Below are 19,880 nucleotides of genomic sequence, written 5' to 3'. Positions count from 1 at the left end.
GTGCCTTTGTTAACATCAGCATGTACTATTTATAAATGTACTTCAGAAAAAAAGCATAGGAAGTTATAATTCACATCCAGTGAAAATGTGAAAATGTAAAATTTTCCCCATACATGGGAAGGCAAAGGTGAACTTATCAAAATTGCTAGATTTAATATTTCCTTATAGCATTTCTAAACTTCAGTACTTTTAGTAAGAACCTGATATATGTTATTTCAAATTTAACATTTAAATGAACATATTACTGACTTTTTAATTAGTATTACACAGAGTAGGACCTCAATGAATCTCTACTGAAGAAAATACTGGCCAAACTAAGATTTTTGTGAACTGCTTAAATCCAGGGAAGGAGGCACAGAAACTGTAATTCAATATCACCCTGATTTTTCAACTCTTCTCATTTTCTAAGTAGGAAATAATATATAGCTCTTCTACATGGATTCTGGCATAGCTTTTCAACTTATAAAAATTTATCTCAAAGATCACAAAATTTCAACCAGGCAAAATTCTTCTTCTCTACTGAATAATTATATTTTTAAGTGGACTCAAATATTTACTATGTACAGAGCTGGAATTTTCAAAGTACAGTTTTATGGCCTCTTTAAATACCTCCCAGGCACCAAAAGAAATTATTTAATCGCAATTCAAATACTAATTCACTTCAGTATTTTGATATGAGAATCTGAATGGTTTTCAAAATTATTTTGAAATACATTTTCAATCATAATTAAATTTTTGTTATTCTTGGTTAATCAAAACCTAATTGGTTCAATTTCACTGTCACATCTCTTCATAAGCAAGGTTATACCTGTCCACAGAACGGCCTGGCCCCACTCCAAGTTCTGGACGAGCACTAGGTAAGAGGTAAGACAATCTGTCCATCACTGAGGATGCCACAGGTAAGGCAGCAACATTTTGATTTATTTTCTTGAGTTCATTCACAATGGCACTGGCAATGGACTTCAACACATGATGAGGAAGATGAAATGTAACTGTGGCCCACTGAAATAAATTGGGAATGAAAGCAAAGAAAAATGTATTCAACAGTTTAAACCAAAACTATAACTTATACATTACAAAATAAAGAACTACTTATCAGTTTCAGGTCAGTTTACTCTATTAACTCAACATTTAAAGCAGAAACTTGCAATTATAGAAAAAAATGAAACCTCAATTAGAAAAAGTTTAGAACCTGATGGTAGCACATCTTCTTACGTATGTATGCATCAACAATTGAGGATAACGAAAATCATCTGTTGTTTTTCATATTCCTCCAGCACATTTACAATGTTAAGCACAAACTAGGCACTCAAATATCTCCACTCATAAGAACATACTTGTGTATATACTTGTGAACATACTTGTATATATACTTATATATATAATACTTGTGTGTGCGTGTATATGTGTGTGTGTGTGTGTATATATATATACACTTATATACTTGTACAGTGTATCACTATTTGGCATATGAGGATTTACTTCAGTTTAGCAGACTCTTATGTATTTGTTGTTAGTTAATTCAGCGAAGCAACTAAAAGCACAGATGTTGTAGTTACACAGACTTGGATTCCAAGACCATCTTCATCATCAACTATGTGACCCTGACCAAATTAACTTCATTCTCCTGCTTCTGTGATATGGGGAAAAACAAATACCTACTCACATAATGTTCTTAAGAAAATTCAAGTGAGAATTGGTACAATCTTTAATACAGTAAGCATTCAACAAATATTAACTATAATTATTTAACATAAAAATTATTTTAAAAGTTAGAAAGCGAAGATGCTCAGTATTATCCTTCCAGAGAAGTAAGTCTATAAAACCATTTCATTTTTATATCCTATCTTTGCTCACGTATGGTTTCCACGGTGTCTAGTACATTCTAGGCAGCCTACTAAATTATTACTTATCTAACTAGAAAAACTTGTGGATAGAGACACGACTTATATTGCTAAAAAGAGAGACAGAAAGAAATTGAAAGCCTCTTTGTTTCTAGAACTAACCCACTCATAGGTCCAGAGCCTCTTGCTTGAATCCCCTTGAGAAAGGATACTACAATATTGTCCCACTTCACTGTAAATCATACTTCAAGCCTTCCCCAAAAGCACCTGTAGACGACATTCACTACAGTCACTGTCCATGAGGAAATAGAAAATATTATGATCTTTCAGGCACTACAAAGCAGTGGCACTGAACTAATTTAAAACATCACTGTGGTCCACTAGTGAAAGTGGGGATTTGTGGTGGTCAAGTGATTAATGGAGTTTTTTCCCAAAGTTGTCTCAGTGAGCTCTGTGGATCCCCGTACCTGTGTTGTAGTTATTTGTCCCATTACCAAATGCATAATAGGAAGAGATATAAAACAGACAACTAGAAAAATTTCCACATTGTTTCTCTGGTCCTCTCTAAAAAGTAGTAAAGGAACAAAGGCCAAGCGGAAGCACCTAGAACTTCCATTCTCTAGAAAGCTACTAAACCAGAACAATACCACATTCTTGAGGAAATCTCTGAGATTAATGCCACTTTAAGAGACCTGATAGATACAGGGGAATTCAAACTATCTCACCTTCATTTAACTTCATTTTCATTTATCTCACCTTCATTAATTGGCCTGTTTGGCCAATGCAAAATGTAAATGGATCGGAAAGAAAAACTGTGGATTATAAACTATCAGGTGACTTCAATTGCAGCTGCTGTTCCAGATGACGTATCTTTACTGGAGAAGTCAACAAATCCCTTGATATCTGGTAGGCAGTTACAGTTTTGTGAAATACTCTTTCTTTATACCAATTTTTAAGGACCATCCAAAAGTAAACTGCTTTTATATGGCAGTAACACCCAAGCTTCAGTCTTACCCTGGGACTGTATCTCATGCTCTTTAGCGTATCTAATCTGCAGAAATCTTGATGAACTTAACATCCTGCAGACCACCACACTGGTCTACTACATCATGCTGTAACACACTATAGCATGACGGTGATTGGTCTGGATGAGGAGAAAGTAGCAAGGAACTTACATGCCTTAGTAAGACACACGCAAGCCAGAGAGGATCAATAATACCCAGAAAAACTCAGAGTCCTACAGCTTCTGTGAAGTTTCTGGAGGTACAGTGGACTGAGCATGTCAGGATAGTCCTTCCAAGGTGAAAGACAAGTTGCTTCAACTTACAGAAGCAAATACTGAAAAAGAGGCACAATGCTTGGTAAGCCTAACTGGATTCTGGACCCAATATTCAGTATATGTGAGTGTGCAACTCTATCAATTTTCAAAGAATACATGAGGCACAGAACAAGAAGCTCTGTAGCAGGTCCTGGCTGAATCACGAGATATTCTGCCATCTGTACCAGTGAACATATTCAATGACATGAGAAGTGTGTGTGGCAAGTGAAGATCCTGAAAGGCCTATCTGACAAGCTACACTGGAACAACTACCAGCACAAACATTAGGGTAAAGCCATGCCTTCTTCTGTAAATAACTGTTCTTTTGAGAACAGTTTCTGGCTTCCCAGTCCTGACAGAAATTAATACCAATCCATGAAATATGTGTCTGTGCGATCAGAGCTGCCCAACACAAACTAGATGTTATATGTTATATAGATGTTATACACCAAACCATAATACTGGGCACAAAATACAAGTTTCCTTCATTAGGTGATTTATAAATCAGTCTTGAGGAAGTCCAAAAGGCCAGTTTTGGACAAGGTGAATAAAGCAAGTAACTCAGACTTCTTCAGTACCTACTCTTGTTATAATCCCGCCTTCTCATTCAGCATTGATGGCTTCACAGAGAACTACATAGAAGGTAAACGTGGAAGAAAAACTTTGGCTCTGATTTACAGATGGTTCTGCACATCTGTACCACCCTAAAGTGATAGCTACAACATCACAACCTCAATCAGGATAGTAGTGAAGGTAAATCTTCTCAGTGGGCAGGACTTCAACCAGTATATTGGCTGTTCTCTTTGTCTGGATTGAGTACTGCCCATAAGTAAAGATCCTCACTGATTAATGGACAGTAGCTAATGTTTTGGCTGGACGGTCAGGCATTTGGAAACATCAGGATTGTAGCCAAGGGTAAAGGTCTATGTACAGACCTCTCAAAATAAACATAGAATGTGAAAATATTTATGAAATACACAAATGCTCATCAAAAAACATCTACTCCTAAAAAAAAAAAAAAAAAAAAAAAAAAAAAAAAAAACATCTACTCCTGAGGAAACTGACAAATTATACACATTGTATTAGTGTCACTATACGGTTGAGACCTAAACATAACTAAATTTTAGTAGTTACTATCACCTAGGGATACATAAAATATTTTTGGAACTTTGTGTCTCTCATTTCTGGGGACAGGGAGAGGGAATCTTCATTTATAAAAAGTAAAAGCATCGTATTCTTGTTGTATCAGTATTAAAGGTTCAGGTATGTACAGAAAGTGTGTATGGAGATGGTGAACAGTCAAAGGGTACGCTGTGCCAATTATCAAACTATGATCTCTCAGCTCCAAATGGACCCTTTATTTCTCTTCCCTATCATGCTAGGGCTAGGACTCTGCAAACTGCATTTCTTCTTTGCCAGCCGGTTTCCTGTCTGTCAGGTTCTGACACAAGGAACACAGGATGGAAACTGGAAAGCACGATGGCGGGGGGAGGGGGGGGGCAGGGGCGGGGGCGGACGACTTCCCCTTGCTATTCCTTGTCACTACTGTCAATGCTTTTTCAGCACAGGACCTGGTGGCAGCAGTTGATTCTTACAGTCTTCAGCATTTTGTTTTGTTTATTCAGCATTCCCAGAACCAGTCTCACAGAGCTCCTCAGAAGCAGTAACACCAGCCAAGCTGCACCTCTCTTCAGAGATCTGTGTCTCAGCTCCACAAACTCCAATCCCCAAACTCCTGAGGTACCAGCTGGGCAGCAGCTCCTCCTGAGAAGTCTGAGTCCCAGACCCATAAGGCCTATTCTCTAAGCCTGTATGTGCTGACAACCCTCATTTCTTGTTCCTCCAGACCAAGGTGAGAGCTGCTTTCCGTAGTTACTGTGTGTTTACTCACGGTTTCCATTTCACTTTTTCAATTTCCAAACACAGGTTAAAATCAATTCTTTATGATAGATTCTCTCTGTTGAAATGCATAGTATGGTTTCTATTTTACTAAATGTCTCATCAATGGAATAAAAGTTAATGTATCATTGTAAATCTATATTAAAAACTCAGTATCAGGAAGGATACAGCTGATCTGACGATTAATATCAAAGATACTCAAGATACATTCTTAAATTTAAAAAGCAAGATACAGGGGCGCCTGGGTGGCTCAGTCGGTTAAGCGTCCGACTTCAATTCAGGTCACAATCTCACAGTCCGTGAGTTCGAGCCCCGCGTCGGGCTCTGGGCTGATGGCTCAGAGCCTGGAGCCTGCTTCAGATTCTGTGTCTCCCTCTCTCTCTGCCCCTCCCCCATTCATGCTCTGCCTCTCTCTGTCTCAAAAATAAATAAACGTTAAAAAAAAATTAAAAAAAAAAAAAAAAGGCAAGATACATGCTACAGTCTGAATGTGTGTTTCCCTCAGCAAAATTCATCTGTTGAAATCCTAACCCCCAAAGGTGGTGGATGGTATCAGTACTGGTAAGGCCTTTGGGAGGTACTTAAGTCATGAGACTAGAGCCCTCATGAATGGGATTAATGCCTTTATAAAAGAGGCTCCAGAAGGAGCCCCTGATCTTTCCAGCATGTCAGGACACAGTGAGAAGGAGCCAAGTATGAACCAAGAAGAACTTCATCAGAAGGCAACCATACTGCCACCTTGATCTTGCACTTCCCTGCCTTCAGAACTGTGGGCAATAAATTTCTGTTGTATATATGCTACCCAGCTAGTGGTATTGTTACGCAGCCCCAACAGATGACAGTACATCACGACATTTCTGTATAGTTACAACTGTACTTGAGAAAAAAGGTATTTATAAGCACAAAAATTATTTTTAGGAAAACGGTTTTTACTTTTTACCTTACATCCTTTGGTACAGAAATTTTATATGTATCACATTTATAACTTAGACAAAAAAGAAAAATCAGTAAAATACACCCAAGGATTTAATTCAATGCATCATCTGGCACAGACATACTAGTCACATCACCCCAAGATTATTTCAACAAAAACCCAAATGGCCCCCGTTTTCAAATACATATTCCATTTCTCACTGAAGCTCATCACCTGACAAGGAGCTCTCTTTAAGCCTCTCAACCAACATAGAGCCACCAAGCACAGAAGCTTTTTAGGAACAAAGTTAAGCAAAACAGTTCCCATAACCTGAAGTTAAACCTCAGTAAAAAGTTTCAACTTGAGGTGACTTATAAACACATTTTTTCCCTAAAGGAGAGGAAAAATCTAGAACTGGAATATTTTCAAGGGGAGATGGAGAGTATGGCAAAGACAGAGAAAGGCAAAAGTATGGAGGTGTGAAATAATCCCAAACAAGGTAATTTTGTTTTAACCTCTTACCTTAGCAACTTTATGGTTTGCTGCAGTCTCATGGGATGTATTTTTTAAACCATCTTTGAGCTGTGTGATGAACAAATCATAACCCTCCGTACTAGAAATATCTACCTTTTCTAAACATGCTGATAAGAGCTGCTGTGCCTAAAAAAAAAAAAAAAAAAAAAAAAAGATGAACACAGAAAATTAAACACAACAAAAAATGTTACACTCAGATCCTTATTCAAATATTTTAATTTGTAATGATTCTAACAAGTACCATACTGCTTTTACTTTTTTAAACAAACTTAACCATATATTGATTTGAAGGGCTGTTAAAAATTAAATGAGATAAAGCAATGTATTCAGTGTAGTATCACAGAATAAAGCTTCAATGCATGGGAGCTATTAATAAACCACAGCAATAATAAAAAAAAAAAAAAAACTGGACAAACTGACACCATGCTCAAAAATGAAAGGTAGGGGCGCCTGAATGAATGGTTCTGTCAGTTGAGCACCAACTTCAGCTCAGGTCATGATCTCAGTTCGTGAGTTTGAGCCCTGCAACAGGCTCTGTGCTGTTCATGCCAAGCCCACTTCGGATCCTCTGTCTCCCTCTCTCTCTGCCTGCCTCTGTCTGTCTGTCTGTCTCTCTCTCTCTCTCTCTCTCTCTCTCAAAAATAAACATTTAAAAATAAAATGAGGGGCGCCTGGGTGGCTCAGTCGGTTGAGCTTCCGACTTTGGCTCAGGTCATGATCTCACGGTCTGTGAGTTCAAGCCCCCATCGGGCTCTGTGCTGACAGCTCAGAGCCTGGAGCCTGCTTCCGATCCTGTGTCTCCGGCGCTCTCTCTGACCCTCCCCCTTCATGCTCTGTCTCTCTCTCTGTCTCAAAAATAAATAAAACATTAAAAAAAAAAAAAAAAAAGGGGGCGCCTGCGCCTGGGTGGCTCAGTTGGTTAAGCGGCCGACTTCGGCTCAGGTCATGATCTTGCAGTCCGTGAGTTCAAGCCCTGCGTCGGGCTCTGTGCTGACAGCTCGGAGCCTGGAGCCTGGAGCCTGTTTCGGATTCTGTGTCTCCCTCTCTCTGACCCTCCCCCGTTCATGCTTTGTCTCTCTCTGTCTCAAAAATAAATAAACGTTAAAAAAAAAAATTTTTTTTAATAAAATGAAAGATAAAATTTTAAAGAGATAAATGTAAAATCTTTCAATGAGTTTTAAATACTCAAAGTAAGCAAAACCATAACAGGGGCATTCACTAAGTCATCAGGTAATATAAAAGAGCCCTCTGTATTGTTACCCACATATTCAAAATGAACTATCTTAACAGAAATGCGTGGTCAACATATGGAAAAGAATACATCCACACTGATCTAACCAAACCTAGGACCCCATACTTCAGTGAAGACAGTGACAAACTAATGTGGTACAGTAAAGGATGCCAGGGATGGTGGAAGGTCTACAAACAATATTATGTGAACAACACAGTTGTAATTATTTAGGTAAATAGAGAGAAATCAGCAAGTGGATGTTAAAGGTCAACAAGGGGAAGAAGGTGGTAAAAGTCAGGTAAATACCTAATATTTCAGTCAGTAGAGAATGAAAAATACTGACTTGAGGATCTATTTCATTATAAACATTCCAATATTTTATTGTAATTCTATAGTTCTTTTTAAAACCTGAACAGATTGATACCATCTTTCATTGTATTATATCCTTTATTAAGATATCAGCCTTAAGTCATCATCTAGTATAAATTCCTCAAATTAAGATGAAAAAATGTTCAATACAACTAAAACTAATTCTCTGTCCAAAAACTGTATTTATTTATTTTTTAAGTTTGGCACAGAGAGAGAGAGAGAGAGACCAAGTGGGGAAGAGGCAGAGAGAGAGAGAGACAATCCCAAGCAGGCTCCACACTTTCAACGCAGAGCCCCATGTAGGACTCAAACTCACAAACGGTGAGATCATGAGCCAAGGTGAAACCAGGTTGGATGCTTATCCAACTGAGCCACAGCTGGCTTATCCAAGTGCCCCATCTGTCCAAAAATTTTAGATAAGACCCCAGGTCCAGATATTCTGATAACAAAAAGAAGACTACTCTCTTTTTAGAATTCAGACTTCCAGCAACATTCTTTCAATATTAACATATAACTGATAACTCTGATATAACACTAAATATGAAATCTAAGTTGATATATATATATCGGTATCTTTTTTTAATAGCCTTCCAAAAAGAGAATAAAAACATTCATACTGCACTTTATTTTTACACACTGATACTTTTCATGTCCTAAAAATGGAAAATATGCTATTTTTATAAACTCGTTTTATCAACTAATCATATCAATCCACCAAATGCAAAACACTTCATAATTAACAAATTGGTATGAAGACAAAAATGGTACCTTACTTTATTACGGAACACAGCATTATAATCTTTTATATTCTACTTAAGATGATTTAATCCAGTAACTTTGAAAAATGTACTTTTAAATTACATGAACATCAATGCACACACAAAATAATTTAAATTAAGGTGGACTTACAAATTAAGTAATGAATATGTAACACTACAGAAAAATACATAGAGCTAAAATTTTAAACTGGGATTGTTAAGAGACATGATACATAGCAAAGATAACTCCTTTCTTTTATATTTTTAAAAAAATAAAGAACCACCTCTTCCTTCTCAGTCTTCTCAGCTTGATGTGACCATGTGACTAAATTCTGGCCAAAGAAATGAGCATGAAAAGGATGTCTATGAGAGAGGTTATGAAAGAGATCAAGAAGGAATGAAGGAGAGAGGGAAAATGGAAGGGAATGAGGGGAGAAAAAGTAGAAACAAAGGGAGAGAAGGAGGGAGGGGTCACACCCCTTCTCTGAGTGCTCCCCTGGCCTTTTGCCCTTCCTTTCGCTATGACTGGGAAATACTAATGAGACTGGGAACAGCTGTCTTGGACTCAGGAGATGGAAGCTAACTGTTGAGGGAAGTAAAGTTACCCCTACCCTTAGCCCTGCACTGTTACTGAAAAGAAAAAAAAAAAAAAAGATATTGCTTAAGTCACTGTATTTTGGGATCTCTATCACAATTTAACCTGTACAGTTTACACTTAAATACCACTTCAATAAACGTCAATTAATTACACAGAGGAACTAAACAAAGTTGTGATCTAGAAGTCAATTCTTTATTCTATATGTACAAGAAGGGGTACATATATAATGTTGTCAAAGGACAACCTAATTCCATTTAACAAGTAACAGGTCTGAAATTATATTAAGTAGAAAAGTACACTGATAATTATTTCAACTTACCTCTGTAACAGGTAATTCAAGCTGAACCACATCATCCTGCTTTGAAACTGGAGTTTGCAGAGCAGTGTCTAACAACAAGATTCCATTAAGGTCCTTCCTACACCCTACTGCATAATCATCCACAAATATAACTTTATCCACCGCAGATATATACTGACATTTCACCTGTCCACCTGGTTTAGCTGTCAAAAGAACAAAAATTCAACACTTAGGTTTAAAGGCCAATAGTCCATTAAAAATACATGTTCAAATGGAAGCTAAATACAGTATTTAATCCTGGAATGGAAAAAGATTGCTCTAAAGGACATTATTAGAACAACAATATGTACTATAGCTTAGATAAAAGTATCAATATGAAATTATCAGAACTTGACAACTATGGAGAATATAATTGTTCTTAGAAATAAACAGGGGCTCCTGGCTGGCTCAGTTGGAAGAGCAGGAGACTCATGATCTCAGGGTCATGAGTTCAAGCCCCACGCTGGGTACAGAGATTAATTAAGTAAATAAAACTTAAAAAAAAAAAAAAAGAAAAGAAAACAAATAAACCTAGAAATAGTAAAGGGTAAAGGGACATGATATATGCAACGTATTCTCAATAGAGCAAAAGTATGTATATATGTGCGGAAATGACAAGCAAATGTGGTGAAGTATTTAAAATTAAAATTGGTAGAAGAGGGTGAAATGTACAGGGAAGTTCTTTGTACTATACTATTTCATAAAGTGTTCAAAACAAAATTTTTAAAAATTCAATATTTGTCATTTTGTGCAAAATTCAATAAGCATAAAGTCAGCATGGACAGTTTCTAGGTAATTACCACAAAAGTTTTTGAGGTCTTTTATAGATGAGATAAAATTATGGAAAACTATAACCTAGGTTAACAGAACTAGTAAAGCCTCTAGTTCAATCCTCACCGAGAAAACACCATCAACTACCATTGAAGATCAATGTTTTCTGGAGTTTCTGCTGAATCAGTATCAGAAGGGTATTTTAATGGAGAAAGTCAGTAAATAAACGAACCATAAAATTTCTCAGAATAAGTTACAGTGGAATTTCAAGAAGACTTACAAAAGACAGGACAGATGGGCACGAAGCTTTGAATATAATACCAAATAAATTTTTTTGAAGATAACATCAGTTTCAGTTTCTACACTTAAATTCATAGACTTATTAGATTAATATTAAGTGTTTCTGCTACAAATAGAGTTTCTGTAAAAAAGACTTTGAAGAATGATCAATTGTGAAATTTTTATTCCAACAGAGAAGATATTTCCCTGTGGGCAAGTAATCCTGCCAGTATATCTCATCCTAAACTCCCACCACAACTCTACAGAACATCCCAGAAACTATCACTGCTACTGCCTAATGATACAAAAGCAGAAAAATGGAAATAAATCAGGGTCCTAGTCCTCTATCTCCAGAACAACTATAAAGCATGTCATGATCAATGAATATTGGGTTGACATTCTTAATCCCAGATTGTTATAGCTCTTTTGGACTCTAACAGACATCTTGGAGGCATCACAAAACTGATTAGGAACTAACTCATTACCTACATAAAACAAGACAAAAATTTCTATAGTTCAGTCTCAGAAACAGAGGTTTGAAATACATGTTAGCATACAGGATAATAATCTCTGTAATACAATAAAATAGGAATATGTACCTAGCGATTCTGGTATCTAGGTAAAATGGAAAGAAACACAAATTATAGAAACTCAGAGTAAAATTGGGTAAGAACTTGCAAAGATCATTTCAAATCTCCAAAACTCATTAACAATAATATTTTTTATAAATAAATAAATAATGTTTATTTATTTTTGAGAGAGAGAGAGAGAGAGAGAGAGAGAGAGAGAGAGAGAGTGCACGCAGGGGAGATGCAGAAAGAGACAGGGAGACACAGAATCCGAAACAGGCTCCAGGCTCTGAGCTGTCAGCACAAAGCCCGACGCAGGGCTTGAACCCACAAACCACGAGATCATGACCTGAGCCGAAGTCAATGCTTAACCAACTGAGCCACCCAGGCATCCTAACCATATTTTTAAAACTATTCTTTTTTTTAAAGCAATTTTAGGTTTCTAGCAAAGGAAGGTACTTACATTTCCCATATGTGCCCTGCCCCCACACATAACTATAAAATTTTGTAAAACAAACTGCAAATTCTGCTTTACTGTTTTAGAGATGTGCATTTAAGTGACAGTTCATAAAAATTATAATTTTGTTAAAATTTCTCCAGAGAGGTATAAAATGTAAGACTCTATACCAGAGTTTCCAAATGGGCTTCCACACAACCCTAAAGAATACGATAGAATGTCACTGGAGATTCCTCACCAGATCTTGGCTAAAAAAAAGTCAGCACTGTTTTTTGAACTTCTTATATTATCCAATACTAGCACTCAGTCATGCACAGTTACTAAGCAGTCTTGTTGACAATTTCTTCAGGCCAGTATAGCAGCATGGAACAGGACTATGTTCATTCAGATGAGTTCGTTGCCAGTTTCTGACCTTAGCTAGGGAAAGCCATACGTAAGCAGTGAAGGCTCTACTGCACAGAGGGAAGAAAGTAGAGGTAGTATAATCAGCCATACTCCATTGAAGGATCTCCTAGCTTATAGACCTCATCTTAATTACATCTGTAAAGGTCCTATTTCCAAATACAATCACAGTCTAAGGATTCACGTAGACATGAATTTTGAGGGAAGATTACTGAACCCACTAAAGACCCTTTCTCTCAATCTTTTACTCAACCTGAAGACTTTACTTTTGAGAGGAAGAGCTTTGTTAATGTAGTCTGACAGCATGCTCAAGATGAGATTTACTGATCTCTCCCTAGAAAAGTCTTAGATGGGGTGCACCGGTGGTCAGTCAGTAGAGCATGCAACTCTTGATCTTGGGGTTGTGAGCTCAAGTCCCACATCGAGCTGGCTGCCATCAGCATGGAGCCTGCTTCAGATCTCCTGTCCCCCTCTCTCTGCCCCTCCCTGACTTGTGTTCTCTCAAAAATAAACATTTAAAAAAAATTTTAAATAAAATCTTTTATTTACTTTTCTAAATTTCTAATGTTTATTTATTTTTGAAGGAGATAGAGCAGGGGAGGAAAGGGGCAGAAAGAGAGGGAGACACAGAATCTGAAACAGGCTCCAAGCTCTGAGCTGTCAGCACAGAGTGCGAAACGGGGCTCGAACTCACGAACGGTGAGATCATGACCTGAGCCAAAGTCGGACACTTAACCAACTGAGCCACCCAGGTGCCCCCCAAAAAATAAAATCTTTTTTTTTTAAAAAGTCCTAGATTCCTGTGAAAGAAAAATATCTTGCAATGGACAAAAGAATACTTTGTGGAACTTTTCAACTTCTTACATGTTTGAACAAGTCTTTTATTGAGCAAGCAACAAGACAAAGGACAGAAATTCTCTAGTTTCAGTTAAAAATGAAATCCATGTAAATTTAAGTCTGACCCAAAACTGAGCATTTGCACAACAACAACAAAAATGAGGACAGGTTTCACAACAAGGTAAATTCAACATTTATTTTTGGTTATAACAATTTTAAGCACAGGAAGGTCCATAAAAGAGACGAAGAAACCAAGAAACCTATACCTGAGCTTGATTGTGTCATTCAGTGAGAAAACATGTTTTCAAAGTCCTGTCGAGTATCATGTCTTGAGTTATACTTTTATTCATGTTGCTCCAGTTAATGATTTTACCAGCACTACTATTCAACACTCAATATATTTTGTTACCAATAACACTGATAAACTTACAACAATTTGTAAATTGTATCTCCCAAGACTACCTTTAAAAAAATCCCAGGGCACCTGGGTGGCTCAGTGGGTTAAACATCTAACATCAGCTCAGGTCATGATCCCACGGTTCATAAGTTCGAGCCCCATATCGGGCTCTCTGCTGCTAAACGTGGAACCCACTTGGGATCCCTCTGTCTCTCTCTCTCTCTCTCTCTCTCTCTCTCTCTCTCAAGATAAATAAACATTAAAAAAAAAAAAAACCTTAAATCCCATTTTGGCATAAACCATTTATTTCATTTACCCTATGAGTTTAAAATATGTGAAAATAAATTACTCAAATAAATTACTCAAATTGCTTAACTAATGGTTGTTATGTTTTCAAAAAAATTGGCTAGAAAGTCATTGTTGGTTTTTATTTATTTTTTATTTGAGAGAGAAACAGCAGGGAAGAGGGGCAGAGGGAGAGAGAGAGAATCTTAAGCAAGGTACACACTCAACACGGAGCCCAACACTGGGCTCAATCTCAGAATGCTGGGATCATGACCTGGGCCAAAATCAAAAGTTGGATGCTCAAGTGACTGAGCCACATAGGCAACCCCATTTCTGGTTTTTAAAAAGAAGGAAAAAACACTGACACATACCCCATACCACATACTGCATCTTTTTAGAATTCTGTATAGAAGCTACTTGTAAAATGACTTTTAAGCCTAAGTTAAAAAAAAATTCAAGTAGGAAATTTTAATACAGGAAAAACTCAAATTCCTCCATCTACACCAGAGATCAGTAAACTTCTTGTGAAAAGGGTCAGATTAGTAAATATTTTAGGGTTCACAAGACATAGGGTCTCTCTCACAATTACTCACCTCTGCCCCTTAGTGCAAAAGCAGCCATAGCCAACATGTAAATAAATGGGTGTAGATGTGTTCCAGTAACACTTTATTTACAAAATTAGGAGACAGCCCAAGAGCTATAAGGGTTTGCAGACCTCTAAAATTGACTCCAATGCCTTGCATTAGTGCAGATATTCTTTTCGGGCAGGGGAAACTTCACAAAAAAACAAGTTAAAATTCACAGTCAAACACAATAAACTGCTGAAAACTAACAAAGAAAAATCTTGAAAGCAACCAGAGAAAAAGGACACATTATTTGCATGGAAGTAATATATTTACCATTAAAAACCACAGGGTTCATTAGGAAGTGGGCCATTTTTTAAGTACTAGGGAAAAAAAAATTCCATATCAACAAAAATATCCACCAAGAATAAAGGTTAAAAAAAAAAAAAAAAGAAGAAGAAGAAAGGTGAAATGCATTCTTCAATGAAGGAATACTAAAGAGAAATTTTGCCAGCAAAGCTACTCAAAAAGAACTGTAAAAGAAGTTAAATAAAAGAAAAATCATTTCAGAAGAAAACTTAAGAGTATCAGAAATGAGGGAATACCAACAGAAATGGTAACTATCAGGACACCAAGGTGGCTCAGTTAGTGAAGCATCTGACTCACGATTTTGGCTCAGGTCATGATCTCACAATTCATGAGATCAAGCCCCATGTTAGGCTCTGTGCTCATAGCACAGAGATACTATCTCTCCCTCTCTCTCTGCCCCTCCTCCACTCACGCCAGGTCTGTCTGTCTGTCTGTCTCTCTCTCTCTCTCTCTCTCTCTCAAAATACACTTAAGAGAAAAAAAGAAATGGTAAGTATCTGGGTATATATAACCAGTGGTTTTTTGTCTCAGTTCTTTAAAATATTTTTTAAATATTTTTAACGTTTATTTATTTTTGAGAGACACACAAAGAGTGCAAGCAGGGGAGGAGCAGAGACAGAAGACACAGAATCCGAAGCAGGATCCAGGCTCCGAGCTGTCAGCACAGAGCATGATACAGGGCTCAAACCCACAAACCATGAGATCATGACCTGAGCTGAAGTCAGACGATTAACAAACTGAGCCACCCAGGGGTCCCTAAAATATTTTTGACAATTGGAGCACACCTAGGTGGCTCAGTCAGCTGAGTGTCCAACTTCAGCTCAGGTCATGTTCTCACAGTTAGTGGGTTCGAGCCCCATATCGGGCTCCATGCTGACAGCTCAGAGCCTGGAGCCTACTTCGGATTCTGTGTCTCCCTCTCTCTCTGCCCCTCCCCAACTCATGCTTTCTTGCTCTCAAAAATAAACATTAAGTATATATACACACATATATTTAATTATTTAATAATTATATTAAATAATATAATTAAATAGTAAATAATTAAATTAAATATACACACACACACATATATACACACATATATATGTATATGTCAAACATATACAGGGGCGCCTGGGCGGCTCAGTCGTTTAAGCGTCTGACTTCAGCTCAGGTCATGATCTCTCAGTTTGTGAGTTCAAGCCCCACCTCAGGCTCTGCAGTGACAGCTCAAAATCTGGAGCCTGCTTCAGATTCTCTCTGCCCCTCCCCTGCTCATGCTCTGTCTCTCTCAAAAATAAATAAACGTTAAAAAAATTTTTTTTTTAATAAAAACTAAAAGAGGGAGAGCACAATATGGTAAAAAGGTTGCTACATTCTGCTTAAAGTGGTAAAGTACTGATTCTAAACAGATTGTGAAAAGCATATATATTGTAATACTTCAAGTAACTACAAAAAATATATATAAATAATTACAGTAAAAACAAAACAAACAAAAAAAAAAAACAACACATAAGTTAAAACAAAATAATTAAAAGTATCAAATGACCAGGGGTACCTGGCTGGCTCAGTCAGAGAGAGTGAGTCTCTCCCTCCCCCTCCCTCCAAAAAAAATTAAAAAAAAAAAAAAAAACTAGAAAAAGAAAAGATAAGCACAAAATAAACAACAACAAAAAAATAGTAATGATAGGAGCAGAAATCAATAAAAGTGAAAATACAAAAATAGAGAAAATCAACGCAAAGTATTCTTTGAAAAGATCAATAAAATTGGTAAATCTCTAGGCAAAGTTGGCAAAGAAAAAAGACACAAAATACCAATAATATCAAGAATGAAAGAGAACTAATACACTATAGATCCTGCAACCATTAAAAAATAATAAGAGAATACTATGAACACTATGCACATAAATTTCACAACTTAGGTTGTCAAATAAATCCAAAAAGTCAGACTGTCAAAATAAATAAACTTGATACTACAAATTTAAAAAGATAACTGGGGAATAATAAAGACAGAGCTACACATATAAATTTGAAAGTACAGATGAAATATACCAATTCCTTGAAACCACCAACTATCAAAACATCTCAAATGAAATAATCTAAATTAAGGAAATTGAATTCATAGTTACAAATCTTCCAGACAAATCTCCAGGCCTACCTGACTTCACTGCAGAATTTTATTAAACATGTAAGAAGTAATACCAATTCTACACAATCCTCCTCTAAGAAAAAGAAGGAATACTTCCAAATTCATTTTACGAGACCAGCATTAACCTGATGCCAAATCTAGAAAAAGCACAAAAACTACATTACCATTATCCATCATGTATATCAATGCAAATATCATCCACAAAAGAAAAGCAAATGGAATTTGACAAATATAAAAATATAATAACATGCCAGGACCAAGTAGAGCTATCCAACAAATACAAAACTGGTTCAATATTCAAAACCAACCAATTTAAGCTACCATATTAATAGCTTAAAGAAGAAAAACTGCATCAAGTCAGTAGATGCATTTGGCAAAATACAACATCCTTTCATGATTTTAAAAAAAAAAACACCTCAGGAAATTAGAAATGAAAGGGAATTTGCTCAACCTGATGAAGGACAGCTACAAAAATCCTACCACTATCAACATACTTAATGGTAAAACACTGAATACTCTCCCCCTAAGATCAGGAGCAAGGCAAGGATGCAAACTCACACCACTCCTACTCAGTATCATATTGCAAGATCTAGCCACTGCAATAAGAAATGCTTAGATTTAAAAGCCCCACAGGGGCACCTGGGTGGCTCAGTTGGTTGGGCGTCCGACTTTGGCTCAGGTCATGATCTTGCAGTCCGTGAGTTCGAGCCCCGCGTCAGGCTCTGTGCTGACAGCTCAGAGCCTGGAGCCTGTTTCAGATTCTGTGTCCCCCTCTCTCTCTGACCCTCCCCCGTTCATGCTCTGTCTCTCTCTCTCTCAAAAATAAATAAACGTTAAAAAAAATTTTTTTTAAAAAGCCACAGAGATTAAAAAGGAACAAATGACACTGTCCCTACTCACAGACAACATTAACCTATCCAGGAAATCAAAAAACAAAAGCAAAACTCCTAGGGGTGCTTGGGTGATTCAGTTAGGAGTCCAACTCTTGATTTTGGCTCAGGTCATGATCTCTCAGTCCTGAGATCGAACCCCAAGTCAGGCTCTGCACTGAGCATGGAGCCTGCTTAGGACTCTCTCTCTCCCTCTGTCCCTCTCCCTCACTTTCATGTTCTCTCTCTGTCTCTCTAAAATAAATAAATGGGGGGAGGTGGGGAAGAGGGGAAAATGGGTGATAGGCACTCATGAGGGCACTTGTTGAGATGAGCACTGGGTATTGTATGTAAGTGATAAACCACAGGAATCTACCCAAAAACCAAGAGGACAGTTTACACACTGTGTGTGAGCCAATTTGACAATAAATCATATTAAAAATTAACTAATTAATTAATTAATTTGAAACTTCTAGAGCTACAGTCAGTTAAGGGTCCGACTTCAGTTCAGGTCATGATCTCACGGTTGGTGGGTTTGAGCTCTGTGTTGGGCTCTGCGCTGACAGCCTAGAGCCTGGAGCCTGCTTCAGATTCTGTGTCTCCCTCTCTCTCTGTCCCTCCCCTACTCACACTGTGTCTCTGTCTCTCAAAAATAAAAATGATAAAGAAATAAAATTAAATTTAAAAATAAAATAAAAAATAAAAAAAACTCCTAGAGCCAATGAGTTTAGCAAGGTTACAGTAAACAAAATCAATACACAAAAACCAATCAATTGTATTTCCATATACTAGCAATGATCAATCAGAAGCTGAAATTTACAGAAAACAGTAACAGTTTATGATAGCTTTAAAATCATAAAATAGGGGCACCTGGGTGGCTAAGTCAGTTAAGCATCCGACTCTTGATTTCACTCTCTCTCTCTCAAAATAAACAAGCAAACAAAATACAGTATCACAAGAAAGTGTGGTGGTGGCAAATGGATAGACATATGAATCTATGGAACAGGAGAGAATCCAAAGACAGACCCACAGAAACATGGCCATTTGATTTTTTTAATTATTTTTAATTGTGGTAAATTAACATAAAATTTAGCATTTTAACTTTTTGTTTATTTATGTTTACTTATGTACTTGTGTTTATTTTTCAGAGAGAGAGAGACAGACAGACAGACATAGTGAGAGCAGGGGAGAGGCAGAGAGGGAGACCCAGAATCTGAACAGGCTTCAGCTCTGAGCTCTCAGCACAGAGCCTGATGCAGGGCTCGAACTCACAAACCGTGAGATCATGACCTAAGCTGAAGTCAGATGCTTAACCGACTGAGCCACCCAGGCACCCCATCATTTTAACCATTTTTACGTATACAGTTGAGTGGCATTAGGTATTTTCACACTGTTGTGCAACCATCATCACCATCTACCCACAGAGCTCTTCTCATCTTGCAAAACTTAAGCTCCACAACCATTAGACACTAACTCCTCCTTCCCACTTCCATACTCCCAGTGCTCAGCAATCAATCACTATTCTACTTTCTGTTTCTATGAAATTGACTGCTCTAAGTACCACATATAAGTGGAGTCATATGGTATCTGTCCTTTTGTGACTGGCTTATTTCAATAAGCATAATGTCTTCAGTTCATCCATGTTGCAGTATATGTCAAAATTTCCTTCCTTTCTAAGGCTAATATTCCATTGTATATACACACCATACTTTGTCTATTCATACATCCATCAATGGACACTTGGGTAGCTTCCGCTTTTTGACTATTGGGAATAATGCTGCTATGAACATGATGTACAAATATTTCTTCAAGACCCTTTCAATTCTTTTGGATGTGAAATTGTGATATCATAATTTTATTTTCAATTGTTTGAGGAACCACCATACTGTTTTTCCTAACAGCTGCACTATTTTGTATTCCCACCAAGAGCGTACAATACAAGGGTTCCAATTCTCCACATTCTCACCAACACATTATTATTTTTTATAACAGCCATCTTAGTGGGTGGGAAGTGCTATTGCCTCATAGTTTTAATTTATATTTCCCAAACATTAGTGATGTTGAATATCTGTGTGTGCTTGTTGGCCCGCTGTATTTCTTCTCTGGAGAAATACCTTCAAGTATTTTGCTCACTCTTTAATCAGGTTGTTTTT

The 19,880-nt window shown here is 37.1% G+C and overlaps 1 protein-coding gene across 11 annotated transcripts in view; it reads right to left on the bottom strand.

Annotated features, from left to right (window-relative positions):
• BIRC6 (baculoviral IAP repeat containing 6) overlaps positions 1–19,880 on the bottom strand; it is a 225,829-nt gene that overhangs the window by 189,044 nt on the left and 16,905 nt on the right. For all 11 annotated transcript variants that reach the window (XR_009248332.1, XM_058682986.1, XM_058682989.1 and 8 more), the window contains exons 2-4: positions 9,784–9,965; positions 6,497–6,634; positions 809–1,002 (exon numbers count right to left, since the gene is read on the bottom strand). Coding sequence is in view for 10 of the 11 variants with exons in the window: in XM_058682986.1 (XP_058538969.1) it covers positions 809–1,002; positions 6,497–6,634; positions 9,784–9,965 (514 nt within the window). In the remaining variant the exon portion in view is untranslated. The remainder of the gene's footprint in view (positions 1–808; positions 1,003–6,496; positions 6,635–9,783; positions 9,966–19,880) is intronic.

The sequence above is a fragment of the Neofelis nebulosa genome, chromosome 9 (genome assembly GCF_028018385.1).
Source record: "Neofelis nebulosa isolate mNeoNeb1 chromosome 9, mNeoNeb1.pri, whole genome shotgun sequence".
NCBI classification, from domain to species: Eukaryota; Metazoa; Chordata; class Mammalia; order Carnivora; family Felidae; genus Neofelis; species Neofelis nebulosa.
This window is presented reverse-complemented; position numbering and strand designations above follow the sequence as displayed.